This window comes from Cadophora gregata (assembly GCF_030347475.1).
Source record: "Cadophora gregata isolate MNR1 chromosome Unknown scaffold_14, whole genome shotgun sequence".
NCBI lineage: Eukaryota > Fungi > Ascomycota > Leotiomycetes > Helotiales > Ploettnerulaceae > Cadophora > Cadophora gregata.
In genome coordinates, this window is record NW_026695937.1 from 1791197 (window position 1) to 1817681 (window position 26485).

General features: G+C 48.7%; 9 protein-coding genes across 11 annotated transcripts; 5 read left to right on the top strand and 4 right to left on the bottom strand.

Moving 5' to 3' along the window:
- Positions 1-218: 218 nt before the first annotated feature.
- Positions 219-1664, bottom strand: ONS95_004618 (uncharacterized protein; the record flags this gene model as incomplete). The annotated part of the gene is made up of 4 exons (XM_058497984.1): positions 219-410; positions 463-1293; positions 1363-1439; positions 1526-1664. 4 exons carry the CDS (start codon positions 1662-1664, stop codon positions 219-221), a joined length of 1239 nt encoding a protein of 412 aa, XP_058352715.1.
- A 1109-nt stretch (positions 1665-2773) lies between these two features.
- Positions 2774-5363, top strand: SUL2_1 (Sulfate permease 2). The gene is made up of 5 exons (XM_058497985.1): positions 2774-2870; positions 2968-3113; positions 3165-3711; positions 3769-4643; positions 4697-5363. Exons 2-5 carry the CDS (start codon positions 3003-3005, stop codon positions 5261-5263), a joined length of 2100 nt encoding a protein of 699 aa, XP_058352716.1. The 5' UTR covers positions 2774-2870; positions 2968-3002; the 3' UTR covers positions 5264-5363.
- A 172-nt stretch (positions 5364-5535) lies between these two features.
- ONS95_004620 (uncharacterized protein) lies at positions 5536-7860 on the bottom strand. Of its 3 annotated transcripts, none has more exons than XM_058497988.1 (6): positions 7440-7860; positions 6710-7315; positions 6589-6661; positions 5930-6536; positions 5776-5882; positions 5536-5718 (listed from the first exon to the last, which is right to left on the bottom strand). In XM_058497988.1, exons 1-6 carry the CDS (start codon positions 7505-7507, stop codon positions 5626-5628), a joined length of 1554 nt encoding a protein of 517 aa, XP_058352719.1. In that variant the 5' UTR covers positions 7508-7860; the 3' UTR covers positions 5536-5625. The 3 variants fall into 3 exon arrangements, with proteins under 3 accessions (XP_058352719.1, XP_058352717.1, XP_058352718.1); XM_058497986.1 differs by having other exon boundaries at positions 6710-7337; XM_058497987.1 differs by having other exon boundaries at positions 6710-7860.
- A 9-nt stretch (positions 7861-7869) lies between these two features.
- Positions 7870-11302, top strand: ONS95_004621 (uncharacterized protein). Its single transcript, XM_058497989.1, has 2 exons — positions 7870-8226; positions 8277-11302. Exons 1-2 carry the CDS (start codon positions 8156-8158, stop codon positions 9826-9828), a joined length of 1623 nt encoding a protein of 540 aa, XP_058352720.1. The 5' UTR covers positions 7870-8155; the 3' UTR covers positions 9829-11302.
- Positions 11303-12363: 1061 nt separating this feature from the next.
- On the top strand, positions 12364-14345 carry ONS95_004622 (uncharacterized protein; the record flags this gene model as incomplete). The annotated part of the gene is made up of 8 exons (XM_058497990.1): positions 12364-12835; positions 12881-13000; positions 13050-13094; positions 13155-13221; positions 13271-13327; positions 13378-13964; positions 14026-14134; positions 14183-14345. 8 exons carry the CDS (start codon positions 12364-12366, stop codon positions 14343-14345), a joined length of 1620 nt encoding a protein of 539 aa, XP_058352721.1.
- Positions 14346-15392: 1047 nt separating this feature from the next.
- On the top strand, positions 15393-17364 carry ONS95_004623 (uncharacterized protein). Its single transcript, XM_058497991.1, has 10 exons — positions 15393-15634; positions 15689-15726; positions 15779-15908; positions 15963-15985; positions 16033-16135; positions 16184-16209; positions 16260-16353; positions 16408-16436; positions 16492-16572; positions 16631-17364. Exons 1-10 carry the CDS (start codon positions 15544-15546, stop codon positions 16961-16963), a joined length of 948 nt encoding a protein of 315 aa, XP_058352722.1. The 5' UTR covers positions 15393-15543; the 3' UTR covers positions 16964-17364.
- On the bottom strand, positions 17356-22013 carry ONS95_004624 (uncharacterized protein). The gene is made up of 3 exons (XM_058497992.1): positions 20460-22013; positions 17781-20408; positions 17356-17680 (listed from the first exon to the last, which is right to left on the bottom strand). The coding sequence occupies exons 1-2, from the start codon at positions 21852-21854 to the stop codon at positions 18195-18197; spliced, it is 3609 nt and encodes a 1202-aa protein (XP_058352723.1). The 5' UTR covers positions 21855-22013; the 3' UTR covers positions 17356-17680; positions 17781-18194.
- A 793-nt stretch (positions 22014-22806) lies between these two features.
- On the bottom strand, positions 22807-24107 carry ONS95_004625 (uncharacterized protein; the record flags this gene model as incomplete). The annotated part of the gene is made up of 2 exons (XM_058497993.1): positions 23687-24107; positions 22807-23588 (listed from the first exon to the last, which is right to left on the bottom strand). Exons 1-2 carry the CDS (start codon positions 23889-23891, stop codon positions 22807-22809), a joined length of 987 nt encoding a protein of 328 aa, XP_058352724.1. The 5' UTR covers positions 23892-24107.
- A 473-nt stretch (positions 24108-24580) lies between these two features.
- ONS95_004626 (uncharacterized protein) lies at positions 24581-26159 on the top strand. Its single transcript, XM_058497994.1, has 2 exons — positions 24581-25470; positions 25529-26159. Exons 1-2 carry the CDS (start codon positions 24940-24942, stop codon positions 25952-25954), a joined length of 957 nt encoding a protein of 318 aa, XP_058352725.1. The 5' UTR covers positions 24581-24939; the 3' UTR covers positions 25955-26159.
- Positions 26160-26485: the final 326 nt, after the last annotated feature.

Genomic DNA, 26485 nt, shown 5'->3' on the forward strand with positions numbered 1-26485 from the left:
ATATTCGTGGATATGAGAGGGAGTTGGTTTATATACTACACTTAGATGTTGTCAAAGCAGCGATGCAGAGCTGCCAGACAACGCTGCCGTTTTCACATCCAACCGTTAGCTCGGTCTGATTTGTTCACCAAAAATCTGGTCAGTTGTAGACCACTGCGCAGTCGATATCAGATCCTTCACAGACAGCTACTGTGCACGACGCTTTTCTGTGCTCCGTATTATGAATAAGCTGGTGGTGGCACATCCGTGGACACCGAATCTGTCCTCCTCATTATGCCTAAGTGCCTCTCGGATCCAACTCGCCAGGGTATAAACGGTGCTTCTTCAACTTCATCCCCGTTAAGCTCATCTAGTCTTACATTTGGCTTGATTCCTGTATGGACATCAATATTGATTGATGTTTTGATAATCTATCACATATCATCAGCTCATGCTTGGCAAGTTTACAGTTGGCTCGCTTACCTGAACCGAGCCCTCTGTGCCGTATGAAAATCCTCCTGCGACGACTAGAAAATGTTGCTGCACAAGTGTACAGCTTGTAAAACTAGGATTTATCTCCGGAATAATGACATCTTTCCAAAGTTCACGATCTACTTCCCCTTGTCCTGGAAACGCCTCGCTTAGCTCAATCTGGAGTCCAGACAAGTTGAGAAGCTCGTCAAGAGACGGCCATGTGGTTGAATTAGGTCCGACTGTAATAATCGTCTCTATTCGCAAACATAGAGCAAGTGACCTGAGATACACCGACGACCCAGGTATCCTTGAACCAGATTTGATAATAGCGGAAATAGTGAGAGGTAAGTGATGCTTCGTATGAAGTACAGCCGGCGATGGCAGCGACGCTTCGAAAGTGATGACGCTATTATCTAGCCGATCAGAAACCGGTGGTGATGAAGGAGGGCTACTTCTCGAAGAGGTCCGCAACAGCGATCTAGATGTCCTGGCTGAAACAGGATTCAGCATTGGTGGTGGTAATGAAGGGTCTAGAGGCATGAATCTCAGCTCCAGCTGTGAAGTCAGGTCGGGCTTGAAGCGCCCGGGGCGCTCAACTTTGACTTTAATGGAGTATTTTACTTCTCCGGTGGCGACATTATTGGGCGCCTGGACTTTGGTGGACGGAGGTAAGGAGGTATTGAGGTGCTTGATCCAATCATGGTTCGTGTCGCTGCAGGTTGATAAGATTGGAAAGCGGAGGACGAATGGGAAGACATTTGAGCCTTTCGGTAGAGAAAAGCCTTTTGATGTGGCTGGAAAATCAGGTGGAGGGAAGATTGGCTGGTCAACCTCAAAGAGCTATGGAAGAGAGTCAGATTGATTTTGTTTAGGTAATGGAAAGGCTGGGCCGAGAAAAGGAAGACTGACCTTGTGCGTATTCATGGCGTGTAAGGTGCCATCTAATGGATTAGTCGCGGCAGCCACAACACTGCTGAAGAGAGTTCCTGCAAGAAGCAATTAGACATGTGCTCTAAAAGCTGTAGTAGTCAATCGCGACAAGGGCAGCGGATCACGGAATGGGGCCTTATACCTGAGAGGACCACAGTGACCCTGGACACTGCATCCGCACGCTGCAAGGAGAGGATGACATTGCCGCGAACATAATCCAAACTCGTGAAGAGAGGGTCCTGATCGCTTGTCGGCCGATCTAGTTGAATTGCAACCTTCATATTGCGAGCTCACTGCTTATTCCCATGCCGTGAAGTGGATGTTGTCGGCATTACAAAAGCATTTCTTCATTCCTTCTTACTCGAAATTATTGTTTTCGACATCCATGCCGAGGATTGCCCTATTATGGCTTTCCATTCCCAACAAGACGTTCTGGATGCACTTTGAGATGGCACAATGTGGTGTGCCAAGTGGATCGTAACCTTCCGGGGGCTGAGCTCGCCAATGCTTGGGTTGCGCTGGGCAAGGGATTTGATATATCTGACAGCACTCTCGAGCACCTCCTCGGGGTGAAGGTGGGCGAGACTTGATTTCCACGCTCATCTCCAAACTCTGTGTCTCCAGCTGAGCACTGCCGAGAGTATATTGGGGGACCAGATGTTGTTGTGGTGCCCAAGTCATGGGGCAAGTCCGGCGTTGTCACTGGCGGAGCAAACGCGCCAAGTCCAGAGGCCTTCTTGGCTTCTAACTGACCACTCTCACCACGAGGAGACAGGTGAGGCGTCCATGTTATCATGCTTGGAATTAAGACGTCAGAATTGGCGCGGATTGTCTCATCCTTGGAAATGCTTGGTACTTATATACTTTTGTTCTTCACAACACTGCAACCCGACAACTCCTCAGTGGGCCATGGTGGCGCTTTTTCTTCTGGGAGATCCTCCCCCACTGACATGCAGCGGGTGCTGTTCCATGGGACCCTCATATCGTCCCATTGCTGGGAATTAGACGGCGCTATGGTTAGAAAAGAAATAGCTCCCGCCATGTATGGGCCTGGAGTCCATGGGGGTCCTCGCTGGTGCAGGATCATGCACTAGTGTCTTTGTATTCGCAGGATACATAAGTAGAGCTTGGTCTACTACTTTGCATGGCACATTGGCAGAATCAGCCATTCAGTCTTGGGAACTCTTTTCTGTACTTCCAAGAAATGGCCTCAGCCAGTGACAAAGTCGGCCACGCCTTGGCCAAGGGCCTTCTGATTAAGACCGACTACCGCAAAGATGCCACTGAGACTCTGAGCCGTGGAGAGTCTGTCTTTTCAACCTCGAATGCGGAAACGTATATTGAGAAAGAACCGACTGCAGCAGATTATTTCAGAGAAATTGCACCAAATGGACAATCTGTCAAGACTTACTTTAGGGATCTCTTCCCCTTCTTGAACTGGATCACCAGATACAACGTGCAATGGCTAACGGGTGATGTTATCGCTGGTAAGTCTCACTTTCCTGTTCTTGTCAAGCTTTATGACAAGAAAGACAAGAATCTGGGCTCTGCGACCATTCTTGGTAAACGTTCTGACATCTCAAGGTCTGACGGTTGGAGCCGTCGTGGTGCCGCAGGGCATGGCATATGCCCTGCTGGCCAAGCTTCCTCCGGAGTATGGACTCTATACCTCATTCGTTGGATTTATTCTGTACTGGGCATTCGCCACGTCGAAAGATATCACTATCGGAGTAAGTGGCTGTGCTTCTCGTTGGACGCGAAGACGGCTAATGGTATCGTAGACAGTGGCAGTAATGTCCACGCTCGTGGGCAACATCGTCATCAAGGTTCAAAAGACACACCCGGATATCGAAGCTGTGGAAATAGCCAGAACCCTCGCAGTCGTCTCAGGATGTGTTGTATTATTTATCGGACTTGCCAGGATCGGATGGATTGTAGAATGGATTTCTCTCACTGCGATCACTGCATTCATGACTGGCTCGGCTATCACAATCGGCGTGGGTCAGATTCCAGCACTCCTCGGGATACCTGGTATCAACAATCGTGGCCCTGCGTATGAAGTATTCATCGACACGCTGAAAGCATTGCCCAAAGCCAGACTCGATGCAGCAATGGGAGTTTCGGCCCTGTTCCTTCTTTATTTCATTCGATTCGGCTTCGAGTTTCTGTCGAGAAGATACCCAGCGAAGAAGAAGACCTTTTTCTTCCTGTCAACTTTGCGAATCGCCTTTGTGCTGCTCCTGTATATCCTCATCAGTTGGCTCGTCAATCGCGGGATCAAGGATGCCAAGAAAGCCCATTTCAAGATTCTCGGAAAAGTTCCCAGAGGTAAGTCACTCACTGCACTTACCCAGTTTATGGTTTTTTTGTACTTACATTTTTCAGGGTTTCAACATGCTGGTGCTCCAACAATGAAGACCAGGACGATCAAAGCTTTTGCGAGCGAGCTTCCAGCGACTATTATCGTTCTACTCATCGAACATATTGCTATCTCCAAATCTTTCGGCCGGATCAACAATTACACAATCAATCCTTCTCAAGAGCTAGTCGCCATTGGTTTCACGAATGTGTTCGGCCCGTTCCTTGGCGCGTACCCCGCTACCGGCTCATTCTCCAGGACAGCTATCAAGTCCAAGGCAGGTGTCAGAACACCTCTTGCAGGAGTCTTCACAGCCATTGTCGTTCTGCTCGCTCTCTACGCCTTGACAGCAGTGTTCTTCTACATTCCCATGTCCAGTCTTGCAGCTGTTATTATCCACGCTGTTGGAGATTTGATTACCCCGCCAAACGTTGTCTACCAATTCTGGGAGGTGTCACCACTTGAAGTCCCGATTTTCTTCCTCGGTGTCTTCGTGACTCTCTTTACAAATATCGAAAACGGAATCTACGCCACGATTGCAGCATCTGGCGCTCTTCTACTATTCCGTCTCTCCAAGGCAAAGGGTCGCTTCGTCGGACGTACCAAGATCCAGTCGCTCTCACAAGACAGCTTTTCCACGCTCGAGGCTCGACATGGGAGCAGCAGCGATAGCGAGCAATCTCCCACATTAGGCAATGCACGCGATGTCTTCCTGCCTCTAGATCGTAAGGATGGATCGAACCCTCATATTCAAGTCAAGCAACCACATCCAGGTGTCTTCATATACCGATTTAACGAAGGGTTCAACTATCCCAACTCTCAGCATTACATGGAACACTTCACCGAACACATCTTCAAGGAGACACGACGGACTACTCTTGACAACTATGCCAAGCTTGGTGTAAGTACATAGCCACTTATAGAGAAAGAACAGGATACTAACCCATCATCCAGGACCGACCATGGAACGACCCGGGCCCACGACGCGGCCAGCCTGCCGAAGTCCGCACCCACCTCCCCATCCTCCGCGCCGTCATCCTCGACTTCTCAGCCGTAAACAACGTCGACGTCTCCGCGGTCCAGAACCTCGTCGACGTCCGCAACCAACTCGACCGCTACGCCTCCCCAGCAACAGTCGGCTGGCACTTCGCCAACATCACAAGTCGCTGGACCCGCCGCGCTCTTGCCTCTGCTGGGTTCGGATACCCGAAGAACAACAGCCCTGAGCTTAATTGGAAGTCTATTATTAGTGTGGCCGACTTTGATGATTCGGTTTCGACAGTTAGTAGTCGGGGCCAGGAGAAGGCCAACTATGATGTTGAGGCGAGGACTGAGGACGATGAGATTACGGCGCCAAGTGCTGCGCCGGCGTATGATGAGAAGAAGGGTGGGAATGTCACTGTCACGGGGAAGTCTGTTCCTTTGTATGGTGTGAACAGGCCGTTCTTTCATGTTGATGTGTTTGCTGCTGTTGAAGCGGCGCTTGCAGTTGTTGAGCAGGACGAGGCGCAGGAGCTGTAAGACAGTGGAAGAGTTCTCCAGGCTTTGGTGCTTCTGTTTCTGTTTCTCTGATATCCAGCAGTTACGAGAGCTGTAATTTATACATACCAACTCCCTGCGTTAAATCGTCTTACATTGAAATCTTCAGTGTGTCCTAATGTGAGGATCATCGTTTTCTAGTCGAGTCAAAACATCTTTGGGGTATGTTGTGACTGTCTCGCTTAGGTTTATCCACCCCCACCAAAGCGTGCTACAAACCCGAAATGTCTAGAGAAGAGGGTAGAAAAGCGAGGTTATGAGCAGGATGGTGTTTATATTTGAGAATACGGATACGACTATTGAGCAACTTCTGAACGGCATCTCCAAGATGAGTCTACGGACGATTAATTCATAACCCCGATAATCTCCCCAACGACACTCTTGAAGATTCCCTTGGGGTCGAACCTCTTTCTGACAGCCTTGAAACGCGCAAGGTGCTATTCAAAATATATCAGCAATGATGATTTCGAAATTATTCAGAGTAGAGTCCTTACGCTTGCATCGAGGTTCTTGACAGCTTGAGTCAAGACATCGCGACTGTTCTTGGTCCAATGTGGTCTGCAAGGAAACTCGTTGATGATGACCGTAGCAAGATTGTGATCTGTTTACACGATTAGCCAAGCTCAATATAGTTGTAGGGAGACATACAGAACGGCTCATTAAACCTCAAGTGATCCCCAACCGTAGGCCAGTAAGTAGGGAAATCAAACATAATAGCCCCCTTCGACCAATCCGATCCATCCGTCGTATTCGTCCACACCTGACCCAAGAAATCATTATACGGCCGTCCAAACTTAATATTAATCCCACTCCTATAAGTCGAAGTCATCACAATCCCCTTCTTGAGCTCCGCATCAAACAGCGACCTCACCCTCTTCAACAACTTGTTAGCCTGCGTCACCGGCACAGCAAGCTCCAGCGTGTATCCGTGCAGATTGTAATCCCACTCTGGCTGCTGACCAGGATACAATCCACCGATAAGCACATCGTAGTTCCATCCGTAGACGGGCCAATTGGTGATTGCCGTGTCGTTGGTCTTCTCGTGGAAATTAGGCGACGACCAGATGCCGTAGAAGATTGTTTCGGCGAGCATGTTTGAGGTGGGGAGGTATTTGCCGCTGTCGAGGAGGCCGCGCGCGATGTCGGCTTCGGCTTGGGAGATGGAGAAGGTGTTTTGGAAGCCCTGCTGGTTGCTCATGCTTGTGGGGACGACGTCGTAGTATCTGTGATGGAACTTGCGGAGGTAGGGCCACCACTGGAAGGCTGTCAGTTGTGCTCTATCAACACTAACTTGTTATATGTCTCACCCAGAAGTTTGCTGTTGCATATGGGGCAATGAGGCCATAGATATCGCCGTCTAAGACGTCTTTCTCTTCCAAACTTCATACTGTTAGCCTATGTTCGAACCTGTACGACAGAACCACTCACATGTCTTGCTTTGCGTAAACTTTGAAGTCGCTATAGATCTTAAACTTCATTCTCGCAATCGGACCCAGGAGACCCAGCGATGTAGAAGCAGCAAGCCACGTATCGTTATTCTCATTTCTTGGGATCTTCTGGATTGTTCCAGTGCCATCAATGATATCAATTTCCAGCACTCCAGCCGCGACCATAGAAGCTTCTCTCAAAGATGACCGATGAGCTCCCATAGCAACGGCACCGGCAATGGTCATATTCCAGTTGACTAGGGTGTATCCCATTGAAGCTCCCCTTGCATGGAGATAATCGGCAAGTTGGAAGAAGGTCACACCTGCTTCGATTATCACCGATCCTGTACCACCGGAAAGTGTGAAGCCACCGATCTTGTTGACACCTTCGGTCTGGATGATGATTGTTGACGGATCATCGGAGCACATGGTGTCATACCACATGTGACTTTTCCCGCTTGCTCGCACAGGCGTGTTTTTCGCTGCCGCAGACTTGACGAGAGAGACCATCTCATCTACTGAGGAGGGCTGGTACACTGCGGAAACATTGCGGCAAGCAGGGAATCCCTCGCCATCGAATGTGTTGTATGGGGCAGCATTAACAGAACTGAATAGATAAGCGAGAGATGCTATGAGAGATATGTAAGGAGCCATGTTTGCAGGAGTTAAAATCTCATCAACTGAAGCTCAAGTGCGAGTTACTCGGACAGGCCCGGAAATTCTCCACCTACCTTTTATATGTATGTCTATGCCACCATAGCGAAATACCGATCACATACTGCAAGAAATAAAACTCCATGTGATACCGACTTAGTCTTGTCAGAATAGACTCGCGTGATACCCAGCAGATGAAGCTATCGTCGGAGCGATGACTTGTCTTGGTGCTAGTATCGATGATCCGTGATACCTTCCCCTTTCACGCCTTTAGCAGATGATCATAGGTGACTTTCGAGATGTCAACTTTCGGTGTCTCGTCCCGTATCTGGATGGTTTGAGTGACGGTGAGAGAATTGGGATGCAAATGAGTTTAAGGTCAGGGGACTACCCCGCTTTACCCTTGCTGCCAGCTCTAAGCGAGGAGATTGACCCCGGATTTGCTTTACTCCCCTGATGATCTGTTCCTTCGTTTATTTCCCCTTTTTGAGAACGAGGATTATTGACGGATCTCCCGGGTATATGGATCATTCTATGCGGCTCTTTTGGTCCGCATTTTTTGTTTGCTGTCGGCATATGATCTCATCCGCGTCTATCGCGTTGTACGTGATGATGGGCCAAGCGCAACGACAGACATTTCCCTTATTGGTTAGCAGATACGAATACACCAATTAAAATGCGTTGCTCGTTAACCTTAATCCGACGATCATCCCAGCCATAATAAGCTGACATGCAGTTACGACATACCTTTCTCTGAACCTCACGCGATGTTTCTCATCCTCCAAAAATCGTCATGGAGGACCGCTCGATGGTATCGAAGCGAAGGTCAAACCCCAAAGTCAAAACAGGCTGTCTGACGTGCAAGTAAGTGATCATCCATGTCTTTGTTTGCGCTCGTCTAACCGCGTTGGCAGGGTCCGACGAGTCAAATGCGGTGAAGAGAAGCCATCGTGTTTCCGCTGTTTAAAGCTTGGTGTTGATTGCGACGGTTATGCCTCTCCAGAGTCACTACTGAAGAAGCATCGATTAGCACCGTCAAGACGAGATTTGCTACCAAAATCAATCCTAGCAGCTCCCATCCCCACAGCGTTCGCAAGGTCGCCATTTGAAAATGCAGAAGAGTACCGATATTTCGACCTCTTTTGCGCCCGCACGGCCTTCGAGATCTTCCCGGAATCTGACTCCGGTACGACTCGACGGATGATGCTGCAGTCGTGTCACACGAATCCAGCTATCCGACATGCCTTGATTGCCATCGGTGCACTGGACAAAACATCCGAGACGGCAAGGGATTTTCGGAAACTTTCCGTTGATGCCTCAGATGGCATTCCCACCTCCAGTGAACACCATCGCACCGCTCTACGTCAGTACACGAAAGCCGTGAGCTTAATGCGCACATCGATCCAGCCGATGGATCTGAAAACGACTCTTCTGAATTGTCTCCTGATCTTATGTTTCGAGGCTTGGAATGGAAATCTCAACCTCGCCGTCCAGCAAGTTCAGACGGGTATCCGTTTGATTCTCGAATGGAAGGCCAACTCGGAAAAGCCTCAAAGCGAGCCAAGCTACAGTTCTGTGGGACCAAATTTCGTGGAAGATGACCTCGTTCAGATATTCTGTCGACTAGCCATCCAGGTCTGCTTCTTTGCTAGCGATCGCTCGTTGGACTGTAGGGCTATCATTCGCGCCGAAGGCACAGAGTTCACAGCCACTATGCCCACAGCCTTCACATCGCTCAAAGAAGCAACTCTTTACCACCAAGGGATTTTGCGACGCGGCATGAATTTCGCGTCATCGCAAAGAAGATACGAGAAATTCAAACCATCAGATATCACCACCGAGCTCTACGATGAATGGCAAGCTCATGTAGCAGCTTTCGATAAATGGCTCGCAGCATATGGATCTCTCCCAAGTGTGGTTCGGGAGCAAGGAGATCCAAATAACCACACCATGGTAAGAAAAGCTAAGACGCTGGAACTCACCATGAAAGCCGCATACATCAGTCTCTCGTGCTGTCTTACTCTCGACCAAATGGCCTATGACGATTTCAACTCCATGTACGAAGAAGTTATCGAACTCTGCCAAGATGTCCTGAACGACACACGACTTCCATCCACATCCCGGACAACAGCATACTGTTTTGACTCACGTCTCATCCTACCTCTCTATTTCATCGGTTTGCAATGCAGAGAGCGCACGCTACGGAGAAGGGCAATCAATGTATTGTTGGATTGGCCAAAACGAGAGGGTGTCTGGGACACGGCGTTTGCGGCGAAGGTCGGACAGTGGGCTATGTATGTGGAGGAGAAGCATCTCGAGGGAGATTTTGTTCCTGCGTGGGCAAGGATCCAGACTGTTAAATGGACGAGTGACTTGGAGAAGAGAACTGCATTGTTATTTTGTAGGCAGAGGAAGTCTGCGAAATCTGAGGAAATGGTCCCACGGCGGAAGATGATCTCTTGGTAGGATGTGAGAGGGTCATCAATATCTTCATATGGTACGACAATCATGGACTGGAGGAACGTCGATATAGGATTTTCCTAGCATTGGAAAACTTCTACCCTATCACATTTTAGTCATTCCAGGCGCTGAAGTACTACCAGCAACACCCCCGCTTCGATCAGCACCCACTCCAATCAAGCGTCACAATCATCAAAACCATACGCCTCATCCAGACCACCAATCATGACACACTTCCCACCCGTCTCACCACAGTCAACAGCCTCCCTCGGCGGAAACGGATACGTTCCCCTAGCCACGCAAGTGTATCTAGTATTCTCGTCACAGTCTCCTATAAAGATTGGACGATTTGGATTGAACATCCCTGGAATGGATCTCGAGCCGCAGAAATATCCTCGTTGCTCGGTCATACATAGACATGGCTTTTTGCTTGAGAAGGATAGTAAGGTTGCTGAAGTCTTGGTTGCGAGCGGGTTTGCGAGGACGGTGATGCTAGAAAGGAGGAGGGAGATGTGGAGAAGGTCTCGAGCGTGCATGATTATGGCGAGAGTTTGAGTTCGGCTTGGAGCTTGCAGATTTGGATATCGGGACTTTTGTCTTCACTCCCTAGCTGAGAAAGAGTAAAAGTGGAAGGATAGATTGGAACCTGTTCAGCTGTATGCGACGTAAGATATCCATTGGACCATCGACCATTTTCAAGAGGGGATCCCAAATCTTTATGCTCCTGAGATAGAAAGTACAAGTATCTTCGAAGCAAGAAGTCAGCTGTCTGTACGACTTTCTCGTGGAACTCCAGCATTACGATCTACAACATCGTACAACGTCCGTGCTCAAATTTCGTCAGCGGTGTAGCACCATGTCACAGCATGTAGGCTGTATTCCCCGATAAATGCCCCCTCCTCGCAATTCGAAAATATTCAAATCATCGTGATGCTCTTTCTGACCGACTGCAATCCCTAGCCATCCGTGCGAACATCTTTGTGTCAGCACGACAATCCATCTCAAAATTTCAAGAATCGTCGGGTGTTCTATATTTGCTGTTTTCATCACACTTCTCCCATTCTCACTACTATTAAAGGTTGATATATCGCAATGAGAGTAAGAAATCGTGACTTGCTTACTGATGGTATTTGGACTTTACCATTTTGGGGAGAGCGGAGGACAATCTTCCGTTCCACAGCGACTAGCCAGGTTTGATGTGCGGAGAGAAGCCTTCCGTGGGACCCTTCGATTGGTGATACTGAGAGGCATGGAAATCAAGCCGAGGTTTGTCTTGTTCTGGCTGGGTGCTCGGGGAGGAGTTTTGATTTCGGCAGCCGGCTTAGGTACGTGGTTTGAGAGAACGCCTCCTCAGCCAAAGCAAAATCACGTGATCACCAGCCCAAGGTAGGTATGAGAAGAGCTGTCGTCGCTGTACCAGCAACAGCTATTATTGGAATTCTCTGGGCGTCATTCCATTTGAACCTTGTACATAATCAGCATTACAACTTTTAAATTTTAGCAGTCCAACAGTTCCTAGTCGCTTGTGGACCTGGTGGGCCCAAGCGAAAGTCAACAATAACAAACAGACAAGCGAGTCAGAATGATCTTGACTGCAAGAGCTGCTTCAAGGAAGGTCATTCAGATCATCCCATGGACCCAGAGAAAATTCATCTTTAAGTCAATCCTTAGAGAGAACGGTTCGTGGGATTACTTCCCACTAACCAGTCCAACTACATGATCATCTACCGCTGAGAGGATCTGGTATCAGTAACAGTATCAGCGAATAGTCTAGACGGCAAGTTGGCCTTTTCACCGACTGTGTGATCCCTTAGAAGCAATATACAACCACTGATGAAACATTCTCGCCGGGAGCCCTGATGTGTTGTATTCCCATCGGTCTCTTTTGTTGTCCCATCCCGAGCTCAAATATGAATGCTACGACTTCTCAAGCATGATTCTCATCAATCTTACAAGCACTTAAATTGAAGTTGTTGAGATGTGAAAGCTTTCGGGAAAGTTTGATGGTCTTTGGCGTATGAAAGGGCAGGCGAGCAGTAAGCGCCCCCTTTCCTTTCAAACAACTCCTACGCTGCCATACCCAATGCTTTGAAACGTACAAAACCCATTCTAGATCCAGTTCGGAGGCTGGTTTTTCGATATTGTAAAGGTTTAGCTACCTCTGAGTGCCGATGGCGGCTCCACTTGTGAGGCGGAAAGATCGACGCGGGGAGAGCTAAGTCGACATTTTTGAGTTTCCGCACTAAATCATGACTAAAAGTGCTTGACTAAAGCCACAGACACCCGACGCAGCGGTACGAGTCGTCAGAAGAAGCAAAATAGGGTTTAGTTTCCAACCCCATCTTTGCGGGGAAAGTTGGGGTGCGGTGCCACCTGCGTAGAGTAACGTTTCTGAAGTGTAAACCCCGCCAAGCCGTGATAGCTGCTGTCAACGTCCGGGAAACTATAAGACCAGCAATCAGAACCTGACGGAATTTACTTTTCTTTTTCGCGCCTTCAAGTTTCGTTGTTCTATCAGTTTCGTTTAAAAGAAAATCGATCATGTCTTTTGCGGAAAAACCAGATGTCTCCATGCTGGAGACTGCTTCAGGTAATAAGGAGAAATTCCCAGCAAATGCCGAGCCAGAGACTCTCGCTGCTGTCGAGCGACCGAATCCATGGGGGAAAGGTCATAGATCACTCTATCTTATGTGTGCTTTGATCTATATGTGTTCAACGATGAACGGTAACAGTCCTTTCATCCGGTGCGACTCGAGTCCGGTGCTGATCTCGTCAGGATACGATGGATCGTTAATGGGAAGCATCAATGCAATACCAGAATATCAAGCGTACTATAATTTAGGTGCAACTGGTGCTGCCAGCACTGGTCTTGTATTTTCGATTTTCCAGATCGGACAAATGGCTGGAGCTCTGTTTACTTGGATCTGTGACTGGCAGGGTCGAAGAGTCCCTATCTTTGGTGGCTGCCTCGGTGTTGTGATATCAACAATTATCACTGCGGTAGCTCCAAATCGTAAGCTTTTCTCCACTTCTTCCAGACTATTGCTGATACTTACAGTCCCAACTTTCATTGGTGGCCGATTCCTCCTCAGTTTTTGCTCAACCATCGCCACTGTTGCTGCACCCCTGTATCTAGTCGAAATAGCTCCACCGTTTTATCGAGGAACAGTTGCTGGGAGTGAGTTCTGTTGAGCAACTTTGATCTGTGTGATGCTGACGAGAGCTAGTGTACAACACTCTTTATTATATGGGTTCCATTCTTGCAACTTGCAGTGAGTGACATTTTCACCAGATTCGATAAACTCACGTATCTGTGCTAAAGTTCCATCCAGCAATCTATGGATCGAATCTTCATATTCCAGGCAATCTGAAATGGCGTCTGCCACTATGGTTACAGATGTGGGTAGCTCGCGGTATCCTTTCAGAATGGTTATTGACTGAGCGAAAGGGTATGTCCTGGCCTGGTCTGTATAGGCGTTTGGGTTGTTCCCGAGTCGCCTCGATGGTAAGCCTCCCAGAAGCGAGGTGATGACAGACCTGACGGAACTATCACAGGCTCATCGGCAAAGGTCGAGTGGAAGAAGCTCGTCAAATCATCACATACTATCATGCAAACGGCGACGCGAACCATCCCATCTGCGAAGTCGAAATGAGTGAGATCACGAAGTCTCTCGAGGCCGAAGGCATGACAACATTCCGAACATTTTTCGATCTCCGTGTCCTCTTCAAGTCGCGAGCGAGACGATACCGCCTGATGCTCTGCATGGCTATGGCGTGGTTCGGACAGTTCTCAGGAAACAATATCGCCAGCTACTATCTGCCCATCATGTTGAAGGCTGTCGGAATCACGAGCGTCAATACACAACTTCTCTTGAATATCATCTATGCTTTGACGGGTTGGATTGCCGCCTCCTCTGGGGCACGATTCCACGATATCGCTGGTCGAAGGAAAATGCTGATGGGTTCGTGTATTGGAATGGCTATATGCCTGGCCATCGTGGCTGCAACTGCTGCAGATTTCCAAAACAATGGGAACGTGGAATCGAGTAAGGCTAGCATTGCATTTACATTTATCTTCGGAGTTGTCTTTGCATTCGCTTTCACATCAATGCAGCCAATTTACCCAGCCGAGGTATTGTCGAGTAAGTATTTATCCAGGTATGGAGACGTTGAGCGAGCGCCGCAACTAATCCTTGCCTACAGATGATCAGCGTGCCAAGGGTATGGCGGTTTTTCAAATCACTGCTGGGTGTGCTGGCTTCGTCAACACTTTTGCAGCCCCCATTGCTCTGAATAATATCACGTACTGGTTGTGAGTGTACCTACCACCGCTTAGACACTGGGGCCAACTCGTCGACAGTTATATATTCTTCGTTTTCTGGGATGTCTTCGAAGCTCTTTTCATTTATTTCTTCTTCGTGGAAACCAAGGGTCGAACACTTGAAGAGCTAGATGCCGTTTTTGAGGCTAAGAGTCCAAGAAAAGCAAGCACAGCTCTCATCCTAGCTAGGTACACGGTGTGAATGTAAAGGAGCCATAATTATTTTGCGACAGAATTTAGACTGAAATTGTTCTAGAACTAGTCTAAAGTGTCATTTGTTGTAGATATGACGAGGCCTATTAGAACCTCTAGATGAAACGTCTGCGAGAAGAGGCTGCGAGTTGAGACGTCTAGAGGTATGGTATACACAGAGTGCCGTGTCGAGAAGCCTAGGCCCTTGCAATATACACCTTCTCGTTCGTGGGGGATATCTCGGGTTGACCCTCCTTACCCGAAAATAATTGTTTATAGATCAAATAAGCGCTTTCAGAAAAAATGATTACGCTACAGTCATGATCATAAATTGGTCCTGTAGCTGACTACCTACCGCTTCTCACATTTCCTCATTGAAGTTGAGAATTCAGTCAGCTTACTCACCTATATTTATTTCAACTTAATTGTCTCAAAAGTCTGTCTGCTCTCATTTTATAGACTCAAGCCAACGTGGAAATACTTCGACCATATCATTTTCTTGGTGATTTCCCCAACGGAATGTCACTCCGCTCTGCAACGGCTTGCCAAGGTACCCCGCATTGCCCGCAAAATGGCTCTTCGCAAACAAAAAAAGGGGCCGTGCCAGTAAGCTGGGGAAGCGATTGGAGCGAATACTAGTCTCCCAAAAAGGATGGAGATCACGGAGACAGCCTCTGTCTTGGCATGCATGCACAAATCTCGTGGTGCCTCAAATAAAACATTGTTGTCGTCGGCATGCGCTCGCTTAGGGCTTGCCGGAGCAGGTCAACCGAAAATTGATTGCCATGCCACCACATGACACGAAACACATTCCGGCTATATGATGGATGTGACATTAAGGACATCACACTAGTCATCCTGCCCGACGGGCCGTAATTCTCCTCCATACTGAATGTCTAGGCACTACATGGTCTGAATATTCAGTACCTTCATAACTGGGAACTGCTAAGTCCAAGGATAGCAAAACCCACAAAGTAAATGCCCAGAGCAAGACCTTCCGCCTTGGTAGGAGTGTCATGTGTATTGTTTCTACTAGCTGACTGCGCGTACTCCGCCTTGGTATCAAAATCAGATCTTGGCCAAATTGAGACAAAGATATATAAGCTGGATGAATGTTCCTCTGATTCCACCCATCCCTGCAGTGCTCGATTTCTGTATCAATTTATTCATTCTCATTTTGCCATATTGCTGTAGTACGGGCAACCAATATGAAGTACGCATTCGCACTGTCGGCCGTAACGGCTGTCGCCTCTGCACACTCAATCTTCCAGCAGATTGTTGCTGGTGGTACAGAGTACGGTAAGTCATTATCCTTTAGATCATCCCAAACGCTTCGAACTAACCATATGGCAGGGATTGGTGTTGGTATCCGGAAGCCAGATTACAACGGAGTATGCTGTGTTACGAATTTCTACTTCTGTGTTTACTAACACAATTTGCCAGCCCATCAACGACGTCACTTCTAACGACATCGCCTGCAATGGAGGACCAAACCCTACGACCCCATCGAACCAGATAATCAATGTAGTTGCTGGCGAGACTGTCAAGGCAAGATGGAGACACTCCGATGCTTGTGAGTGGTTTCAGAACATGCATCTCTAGACAACGTGGCTGACGCTACAAACAGTGGTAATCGATGCCAGCCACAAGGTATGCTAATTTGTCGAGGATGATTACACTTGTCTAACCTTTGAAAGGGCCCTGTCATGGCATATTTGAAGAAAGTCAACAACGCCTTGACCGATACCGGAGTTGGTGGCGGATGGTTCAAGATTGAAGAAGCTGGCTACAACCCATCCAGTAAGCAACGTCTACTCTGTCAGGTCACACATGCTAATTCTGCCGAAGCTGGAACCTGGGCTGTAGATGACCTGGTAAAAAAAACCAATTTATGCATCTGGATCTACGAGCTAATCTCCTCTAGATTGCTGCAAACGGCTATCAAAACATTCGAATCCCATCCTGCCTTCCAAATGGACAATATCTTCTCCGCGCTGAGATCATTGCTCTCCATGGTGGTATGTATCCCCTGTTTTGAGTACAAGACATGTTCCATAGCTAACACACCGCAGCTGGCAGTCCTGCCGGAGCACAATTCTATGTAAAGCGCCCGATTACCCGGCCGAAAGCAGAGCAACTCGACTAACATACTTCAGATGGAATGCGCACAAATCAACGTCTCAGGCGGTTCTGGAACTGCAAGCCCGGCAACCGTATCCCTCCCAGGCGCCTACAGCGTAAGTCATCCTCCAACACCAGTCCACACTACCATCCATCTAACCCGTCCTCTCACAGGCCAACGATCCCGGAATCCTCGTAAGCATCTACTACCCACCTCTGACCTCCTACACGATTCCCGGCCCACGACCTTTCGTCTGCGGTGGCGGCAGCGGCGGCAGTCAACCCACCACAACCCAACGCAGCTCCACGACATCGCAGCGTAGCACAACCACTCTTGCGACTTCAACCCGAACCTCGTCTGCGGCGGCCACAACTACGAGTGCTTCGTCGGGTGCGGGAGCTGCGCTTTATGGACAGTGTGGTGGGATTGGATGGACGGGACCGAAGACGTGTGCGCAAGGCAAGTGTGTCGCTAATGGCGACTACTACAGCCAGTGTGTCCCGTAAGTATATAGGAGGACGTCTATGAAGTGTGGATAGTGTAGATATTAGTGGGTGCGGGGTTGTCTGCGGTGATTGGAGGTACCTAGAGTGTAGCATGGTTTGTGAATACAGGACGATCTTGGGGTTTTGTACATACTGTAGCAGAGTCGAATTCATTCGTTGACGACATCCACACCTTTTTTATCATACAGAGTAATGAGTTAGTTGAGGCTTGCTTGCCCATGTATATATCCTAGATCCCTTATGTACCGCCACCCATCTATGTGCAATCATCGAATGTTCAGCAGGACTTCCACAACCGATATATGTTCTATCCACGAATTAAACTATGCAATCGTCTCTTGATTACTTCACCTGCCGTCCTCCCTTTCTTCTTCATGTTCCCCCACATCTTCCCCCCTCGCAATCCCCTCGAACTTCCTCCCCCACACCGGATCCCTCTCCAATTCCTGGAAAACATCCACCTCGTCCGGCCACCACGCAATCCTCACAGCGCTAACTGTCACTTCCCAAAGCAATACCGCAGCGGACCCAACAATCAGCGTCAACCACCAGAGACTACTCTTCCCGAAACGATCCACGAAGCCGTGCTTGACGCCGTAGAAGGATGTTGCAGGGTCGTAGACTTGGTTGATGATTAGATTCCAGAGCCACCAGCCGCCGATACCGCAGAACCAGCCGATGAAGGACATTATCGTGCGATTGTGCATCTCGAGGACTCTGCATAAGAAACACGATGTCAGCTTGAGATTTTCGGGGAGGAACATCTCGGGTCTGGGGCTAGGGAAAGCAAAAAGAAAGGGGAGAAGAGGGGACGTACAGAAGCTTCGTGTTGATAACCACGATGCAAATCGCAAACGCCAACTGCCCAAACGCAAAAATATCGCTCGAGTCCACAAACACATCATTGAACTTCGCCATCCCATAACTCAGATTCACAAAGTAGTAAATCACCACCGCGTCCGTCGCAGCCATAAAGTTCCACCACGCGTACTTGCGCAAGTTGAATGCCCCATTGACTTGTCCGCGACGATAAAGCTCTGGAACGGCAAGTAATGTGGATGCTTGTAGATCTTGCTCGAACATCCCCAGGAAGATGATGCAGAGCGCGCAGAAGATGACATTGATTACAGAGCCGGACCAGTATTCGTAGAGGGAGGTGCCTGTGAAGCCGTTGTAGCCTTGGTAGATGGCTTGGGTGAGGAAGAACATCATTTCTTTCCTGAAAGGCATCTTAGCGGAGAAATATCAAAGTAGAAATACGGAATACATACCAGAAGGTCCCTAAGATGTACTTCCCTGTGCGAACATAATTCCAGCGCCCATGCACGAGTAATAATCTCTGCAAGAAGCGAAACTGGCCAATCGAATAATCAGATGTGCGCGCTGCTTGCATGCCTTCCTTCCCAGATATCCCAATGCCGACATGCGCTTCCTGAATCATAGCAATGTCATTCGCACTGTCGCCGATAGCCAGCGTGACTGACTTCTTGACTTTGGTGCGGATGGTCTTGACGAGGAACGCTTTCTGTGTCGGACTTGCTCGGCAGCAGATTACAGAGTTGGCTGCAATGACGAGCTCGAAGAATGGGGCGGGTAGGGCTGGATTTGTCTCGATGTCGGACAATGTTTGCCCATCGACTACAACAACTGAGTGCGCCACGTCGCCTTGGTGGATGTCTTGCAATGCGGATGCAATTGCTTCGGCAACATTGTTCTTCTCGTGATCCAGGACAATAACTTCGGAATAGCTGGTAATCAGCTTGCAGGAATGGCCGATGTTGATAGCGGTCTCTCGTTTGTCACCAGTCAACATCCACACTTTCATCCCAGCCCTGCGCAGTTTATCGATCGTTTCTGGCACGCCCTTCTGAAGCTCATCTTCGATCGCCGTAGCTCCAGTCAAGTCAAGATCCCTCTCCAAGGTTTCAGAAGCCTGATCAATCATCTCTTGCCTATTGACCAAACTCGTAGATGCTTCATGAAACAGTTTTTTCCAGCTTTGGTACTCCTCTTCGCCAAGGAATCGATGACCATACATCAGTGTCCGAAGTCCCTCTGTTGCAAAGTCATGGATATGGCGAAGAGTAGCCACAAGCGTTGCGGAATCATCTGATGCGACGGAATGATCGATGTTGAGGTTTGCAAAAGTTGAAGATCGTCTCGACACCATCGATGGCCGGGGCGAGTCGTGCAGCACTCGTCCAAAGAACTCGATACTAGCTCTCCCATCCGCAGTACTCCGGCGGCTGACAAGTGAAGGACGACCAACTTGGCTCCTTGTACGAGAGAAGCTCGGGCGACTGAGACTGCTGCGGGGTTGATCTTCGCTTTGTCGGCGAAGCTCTTCCTGTGCCTCTGATCTCCGCTTCGCGGTCAGGCTCTTGCGGATTTCTGCATCTTTCTGAATAGCTCCCGTCGCAGTCTTTAGCCGAGGAATAATGGTAGAGTCTGCCCCTTTACAGAAGAGGCAAGTTCTTCCATCTGGGAAACGTATAATGATGGACATCCGCTTCCGTTTACTGCTGAATTCGACTACGTCCAATACCTCATAAATCTCACGAATCTGCTTGTCGCCATCTTTCGAGACAATTGTGATGGACTGCGAGGGTCGGTCTGCCACGATGTAACCTAGATCTCTGGCAGCTCTCACCAATGCCAGTTCATCGGGTGACATGGTCTGGTAATCGATCGTTCCATCCTCTTGAGTCTCCGGGAGGGCTGTATGGCAGAGCGCGATCGCGAGAAGGAAGAATCGGGCTTTCTTGACAAACGGGCTATCCACTCTGCGCTGTAGGTATGCGACAAGCTCTTCAGTCGTAGACTCCCGTCTAGATGGCATATCGTACTGGCTTGTGGATGTCCTGGTAATTGTTGGTGATAGTTGACCCCGTCTACCTCTGAAACCAGAATCCCTCGTCTCGGAGGTGACCAGGGGCCCAAGGTCAGATACCTTCTTTGAGTGTCCAAAGACACGAGACTTGTCAGGTACAGTCGACTTTCCCGTTTGCACCTTCTCAAACCCATCATCCTTCTTCAAATCAAGATCATGAAGCCATGCCATCCCAGCGACACTCATCTTCCGAAAGCGCATAATGTTCTCAGTGAGCGTGCCCGTCTTGTCCGAAAACACATGACTGATCTGGCCTAGTTCTTCGTTGATGGTATTCGTCCTTGGCTCCATGGGCGTATCGGTCTCGGCATCATACATCTCGATGTCGCCCATAATGTACATTTGTCCGACCTTGACGATTTCTAGACTGATATACAGGGAAAGTGGAATCATGGTGCTGAACATTACGAAAGAACTGGCGAAAAGTTCCCCTCGACCAACGGAAGCTCCCATCAGGTACGTGGCGTTGTTCTCTTCCTTCGACTTCCACACTCCGTAAGCCGCATTGTTGAGCCCTGTAAGGATCATTACGAATGATGCGATGATTACAACAACCTAAAACTATGAGTTAGTAGAGGCTTCAGACAAGGGGGCAGGATTACAGACCTGGTTGACGATCCTCTGCATCGACGGGGCTTTTGCTTTCGGATTCTTCATCGCATTCATTCTGATCTTACACTCCTCTCCAGTGTTGATAACCATACCATATGCACAGGTTGTATTTCTCAGCACACTTCCACGATAGATCACCTCATTCCCCGTAAGCGGCAAAGTCTCATTCCCGATCGTGATGCGGCCATCAAAGTTGTAAAGATCAATGTTCGGATCTTCCACAACGATATGTGCTTGACATATCGAGATATCTCTTTCATTACAACACACTTTTCGCAGCAGAGATGAAGCTTGCTTAGCTTTGAGATTCGACTCGCCATCCAGAGCAGCAGTGTCGATGTACGCCATTCCGTTCGGCCCTTCAGAAAATATGACGGCTAAATCAGCTGGAACTGCATCATCTCTCTTCAGCCTGACGATATCCCCAACCTTCACTGCTGCCCACTTGACTTCCAACCATTCGTCTTCATGCCCGGAGATCCCTCGACGTAGAACCTCTACCGTGTTCCGGTTCTCCACCCTGTCCAGGACGTGCCTTCTCCAGTCATCGAAACCTTCCTTTGCCATCGCGATACTCACGAATGCCATGAGTGGTACAAGAGTGCTGTAAGTTCCCGTCGTACTGAATCCGGTGAGTTGCAAGACGGCAATGCAGAGAAAGTAGAAGTTCGACACTCTCGAGAACTGAAAGATCAGTTGGCGAGGAAGGAAGTTGTAGATGTTGTACCGGCTAGATGTTATTATGTTACCAATGTGCGGTTTGCCTGTCCTTTCGTCGATTAGGTCGTCCTGAGAAGAAGGGTTGAGATCTATGTGTCGTCCATCTTTACTTGGTGGGATGTCTTTGGTTCTCGTGATAATCTTGATCACCTGAGTGAACGTTGATGTGACCTTGGAAACTTGCTTCTTGGGAGACCATGTACTTGCTCTCTGGATATTTGGTTCGGCGATAGTGTTATTTCCCTCGAATGAACTTTCCTGGTCACTGGATGAGAGGATAGCGTCCTGGATATCGCCTCGCTTATTCTCGCTCTCCTCTTGGATCTTCTCAACAACAGATGACTTCTGTTGAGGGATAGGTTCAGGCTGGACTTGGTCAGATCGAGATAGATTCATCGCAAACGCAGCTCTCCGGAGGGAGAAACCACGGCTGCGTGTTACTGGCGCGGATGGAGGCCATCGTGCTGTCGCAGCAGGGGTTGGTGAAGGCGTTGGATGCGGGGATAATGGCGACGAGGTCAGGGGAATACCACCAGCCAGCCCAGGTCCAGCTGATGATCCAAGGGGTTGCTCGGTGAAATCCGATGTAATAGCATCCTCTTGAGCTTTTATTTGGGCATCCGATGAGGCTGAAAATCCGGAAGCACCGGGGGAACTGGGATGGCCCATTGCCCCTGGATGAAGCGCGTCGCGGGTTGATTAATACTACTGGCCGGTCCGCTCAAGGCGTGCCATTATGAAAATGAAGCTATTCAAACGAAAGTCATACCCGCGAAATGAGGGACAGCAGGTTGTTGTACAACAAGGGGACAAAATAAATGTTGGTGATGATCATGATAACGAGGCTTGGATGTCAAAGTTCTCGGATCTAATCTTAGACACGGCGGCAGCTTAGGCCACTTGCAGTTAGCAGGCAAGGGCAGCTTTATTGATCTTGGCGGAGCGTGATCGAAGTCAATTTTTCCCGCGTGGTACATTCTCAAATCCTTGGAATGAGATCTGGACAGTCCAAAAGAGAATTTCAAGATGGACATCTTGCTATGGAGAGCCTTGTCAACGCAGGAACTTTTCTTGACATCATGTGACACGCCTGTCACGTGGCTCATGGCACCTCCAAAGGAAACGGCCATATCCTCACCGGGCTGACATTGAATGGAAGGATAGCAATGATGCAAGGACAAGGATGGGATGGTAATAATCATGAGTTGGAGTATGATTTGGCTGTGGATACTCGCAACATATTGCGATCATCTCTCACCCAGGTTGGACACAGGGAATGAGTGAGGCCTCCTTGCTCTCCTACCATTATTGTTCTTTCTCCTAAGGGCTTTTCTCATTTCAAAATCCCATTAATTTAACATGGTTAATATCAGATTCGCATGAAGACGATGGAGCTCGTTCCGTGCCGTGTTTCAACCATTGATTCACATCTCGGCTAGCAACAACCAGCCCCTTTTGGCATTAACCGAACAATGCGTATGTCACTGACGGGTGACAATGAAAGACAAGTTCAGATGAACAGCAAGTCGTGTTGTCATACCCAACCCAGAACTACCCCACGAAAATCGATTGGAAAATATGGGGCGAATTAATCTGCATCACGATCAAATACTTCTCCAGATCAATTATCTCCGATCGTGCTACTTCCCCCAGCATATCCCTCACTGGCAACTTGCGTCCCTACAACCCTCCCACCCTGATCCACGAAAACATAACTAAGAACAATTAACCCCCTAAACGGCTCATACACATACTCCAACTGCCACACCTCCTTCCCATCATGCACAACCGTGATATTATCCCCGTTGAACCTCATATCCTTCTCATAAGTGCCCACCTCCTTCTCCGACACCACATGTCCCATATCATCAAGCGATTGATCGACAATCGCACCAGTCTGCGACAACACGCGATTCGTGTGCGAATGCCCTGTGTAATCATTTATCGTATACAGTATATTATGCTGAATCTCGTAATTGTACGGGAACTGCAACGGATCGATTCCAGTCCTCCTCTTTTTCGCAGCTGCGGCAGCAGCAGTAGGCGCTGATCCCGGAACAGAGCTTGACGGCGTCCCAACCACGCCCCCCACAACATCGCCAACTGAATCCGTAATGTTGTTTAGGCTCTGGCCGAGGGTTGCGAGAATCGGGTTCAGGTCTAGAGATTCGAGGATGTCGTCGATCATGAGGACGAGGTTCTCCAGACGGGCTTCGAGGACGACTTTCGCGGAGATGTTTTGGATTAAGAGTGAGACTTTATCGATGTGTAGGTCCACTCCAGCGTTGAACTTCAGTAGTGAAAGCACTTGCGCATCGAGATTTATTTTTGCGGTGAGGTTTGCGACGAGAATTGAGATTTCGCCGACGAAGACGCTGGCATTTAGATAGACGTCTGGTTCGGCTGGTAGGGGAAGTCAGCTGTGAGCTCGTATGGGGGACATTTCTCGGCCATGATTGGGGACTGGAAGTGTGTAATGGGACTGAAAAGATAGGACGTACGCCATGATACAGAGACATTCGCAGGTGTCGATGATGTATCGTAAGTTGCTGACTCTTCGTCTTGAGACAGTGAAAGGTTGTATCCTGTATAGCCACCACCATCTGTGCTGGCCGTAGAGACTGATTGTGCAGATATTATAGAGACGAAAGTAAGCAACAGAGCTATTGTACGTAAAAGAGGCGACATCGTGGTCGTTGTCCTCATTCTCTTTCTCGATGTGCCTCCGTCTTTGGAGGTATTTTGTATGGGTGGAAAGAACGAAATAGTCAAGTTCAGAAACGAACGGATAGGTAGGCTTGCGGGAGAAGGCTCTTCAAAGTCTCGGACCTGAGAAATGACAGCGGACCAGCTTGAGCGAGGGGATAACGCGGGAGATCGGGAGATGAGAAAAACAAAAGAAGTAAGCAATCTCCAGTCAGCAGATACAAACTCTTGTAACCGTCCTTCTATTTCTTTACTTGAAAACATCCATAATCCCAGTCATAGATCATGATAGGCCAAATCTCTAATCCACTTGAACGCTCAACGGTGTACTATGCCAGAAATACCATTTATGACGGAGGCGGCTTTCCTAGTTAGTATTCTACCCCTCCCCGTTTTAACCAAAATTAGCGGGTTGAAGAAAAGGAGACCAATCCTATTTCTCGATACTCTAGAAGCAGAATCTCGCATGGCAGAAAACAAGGCAAAATCAATATTTCGCATGACAGCAAATTAAGCGTGCATCAATAAATCTCCTATTAAGTACCGAAGCTTGCCCCTATCCGGGGTAGAGAGTCCACGGACCAGTCATAGTAGCTCGGTAGATGTCAAGCGAGAGCTGATGGTCGGGTACCGGGGACTAAACAAAAAGCTTGATGTAACCCCAAACAGGATTTGGGATGCGCCTGAATGCATGAATGCGGATAGGGTGGATCAAATGTGGAGATGGGATTGGGATTTTCCATGTAAAGAACAGGGAGATATTGCTATGGGATTTTGATATTAGAGTTCAGTGTTGTGGAGGTCAACCGTCATAGGGGGTTTGCTATTTTCACATCACGTCGTCTCCTCTTCAGCTTTTGTTTTCAGCTGCGCATTCTTACATCCACTCCTTTCCCTCAAATCCTTAATCTTGGAGGCTGAGAAGTCTTCAGTCGAGTTTCCTCTCGTTGACGCCTCGTCCAGCGTAATAATTGAGGATACTCGTCTCGTTCTGTCGTTCCTGTCAAACCGCCATACCATAATCTAGCACGTGGATCCAACGACAAAAATGTTCTTTTTCCGCACTATCCTCTTGGTAGTGGCCAGCTTCCTCTTCCTCGGCTCAGCACAACAAGATGCGTCCTCGACAGCAGCCATAACACCACCACCATCCACGCCAACTCCTCCACCTGCATCATCCGAAACCCCAGTACCAAATGCATCGGGATCACAATCCAGCCGCTCCTCGTCTCGCACTGTCACTTCAGCAACTTCCGTCACAACACGTCCTTCACAGACCGGCTCCACAGCCCCAGATGTGCATCTCAACGTCCCAAATCTCAGCGTTGGGAAAATTGAGCTTATGGTGGAGAATCTAGCTGCAGACATCAATCTCAATGCGCAAGTAGCGAACCTCGTGACGATCAACGCCGGTGTTGCTGTCAGCGTGCAGAAAATCAATGTCACGATTTCAGACGTGGAGGTTAAGCTTGAGCTCATCGTGAGACTGGGCCACTTAGTGGATATCGTGGACCGGGTGTTCAAGAGTTTGGATTTGAATCCGTTATTGATTGATGTCTTGAGAGACGTGACGAGCATTGTATGACTTCTGCTCCTCTGTCTCTGTATATTTAGAGCAAGACTAATTCTCGGAATAGGTCACAGGCGTAATCGGTGCTGTCGATGGCCTCCTAGGCTCCATCACCGGCCCCGGCGGACTCGTCAACTTCGTAATCGACAACCTAGGCAACATCGTACAATCCACTGTGGGCACGGCAGGCAACACAATTGACCAAATCGTCGGCAACTACAAGACCAATATGACGGAAACTGGCGTCATTCAACAACTCGGCAACGGACAGGTCAAAAAGCAATTTCTGTTCCCCGCTCTAGGCACATTGGTCGATATTGTGTTTAACGCTGCTGGACAAATTTTGCAGGCTACAGCTGTTAAGCCTTCGAGTACAGGTGGTGCGGGGGTGAGTTCGACGGCGGCTCCGGCGTCGAGCAGTACGCCTATGCCGGTTGTCGTTACTACGCCGGCAGCTAGTGCCACTCCTGCTGCGCCAAGTAGCACAGGATAACGAGTGGTATTGGAGATGTATATAATCTGTTCGTATAATAAATCTTCTGATGCAAGAACCCGCCTTGGAGCCATGCCCGTGTTTTTCGTCCCCCACCAATGTGAAAAAATCAGTCACTCGAGATTTATTTAGGCTGGAAAAGTCTCTCATGAGTCTTCCTGATTTCTTGGACTCTTATGCTAATCGTTTCGGCCCTTGACAAAACATCGCGCTTGTTCTCAAGGACATTTGTTTGTTCTGGCACATTTCGAACCGGACTGGGAATCCATCTTGTCTGTAAAGCGGTTCTAAGAAAGAAGCACGTGTCTCATTCTAACGCTTTTACTTCATCCTTGTTATTTCCGCGGATGTAAGAATATCGACGACCTGCACATGAGGCGCAGCCGGCTGTAAAAGTGCTACGGGTGGGGTCTCTAAGCCATCTTTAATCTTCCTACTGTTATCATTCGCTCGTTCGAAAGACGTAGGAACACTGTTGCGTAACGAGACTTGTGGCTTTTCTTGAGAAGTGGGAACTTGGTGCAGCGATTT

Coding starts and splice junctions, on each gene's coding strand:
- ONS95_004620 (XM_058497988.1), bottom strand. CDS start 7,507: ATGGAGTTTTATTTCTTGCAGTATGTGATCGGTATTTCGCTATGGTGG. Junction 6,537..6,588: donor ATGCAACAGCAAACTTCTGG/GTGAGACATATA, acceptor ACAGCCTTCCAG/TGGTGGCCCTACCTCCGCAA. Junction 5,883..5,929: donor GAGGTTTAATGAGCCGTTCT/GTATGTCTCCCT, acceptor TCGTGTAAACAG/ATCACAATCTTGCTACGGTC.
- ONS95_004621 (XM_058497989.1), top strand. CDS start 8,156: ATGGAGGACCGCTCGATGGTATCGAAGCGAAGGTCAAACCCCAAAGTC. Junction 8,227..8,276: donor ACAGGCTGTCTGACGTGCAA/GTAAGTGATCAT, acceptor CCGCGTTGGCAG/GGTCCGACGAGTCAAATGCG.
- ONS95_004623 (XM_058497991.1), top strand. CDS start 15,544: ATGAAGTACGCATTCGCACTGTCGGCCGTAACGGCTGTCGCCTCTGCA. Junction 15,635..15,688: donor TGCTGGTGGTACAGAGTACG/GTAAGTCATTAT, acceptor ACCATATGGCAG/GGATTGGTGTTGGTATCCGG. Junction 16,437..16,491: donor CTGCCGGAGCACAATTCTAT/GTAAAGCGCCCG, acceptor AACATACTTCAG/ATGGAATGCGCACAAATCAA.
- SUL2_1 (XM_058497985.1), top strand. CDS start 3,003: ATGGCATATGCCCTGCTGGCCAAGCTTCCTCCGGAGTATGGACTCTAT. Junction 3,114..3,164: donor CGAAAGATATCACTATCGGA/GTAAGTGGCTGT, acceptor ATGGTATCGTAG/ACAGTGGCAGTAATGTCCAC. Junction 4,644..4,696: donor ACAACTATGCCAAGCTTGGT/GTAAGTACATAG, acceptor CCCATCATCCAG/GACCGACCATGGAACGACCC.
- ONS95_004624 (XM_058497992.1), bottom strand. CDS start 21,854: ATGGGCCATCCCAGTTCCCCCGGTGCTTCCGGATTTTCAGCCTCATCG. Junction 20,409..20,459: donor TGCAGAGGATCGTCAACCAG/GTCTGTAATCCT, acceptor TCATAGTTTTAG/GTTGTTGTAATCATCGCATC.
- ONS95_004626 (XM_058497994.1), top strand. CDS start 24,940: ATGTTCTTTTTCCGCACTATCCTCTTGGTAGTGGCCAGCTTCCTCTTC. Junction 25,471..25,528: donor TGAGAGACGTGACGAGCATT/GTATGACTTCTG, acceptor TTCTCGGAATAG/GTCACAGGCGTAATCGGTGC.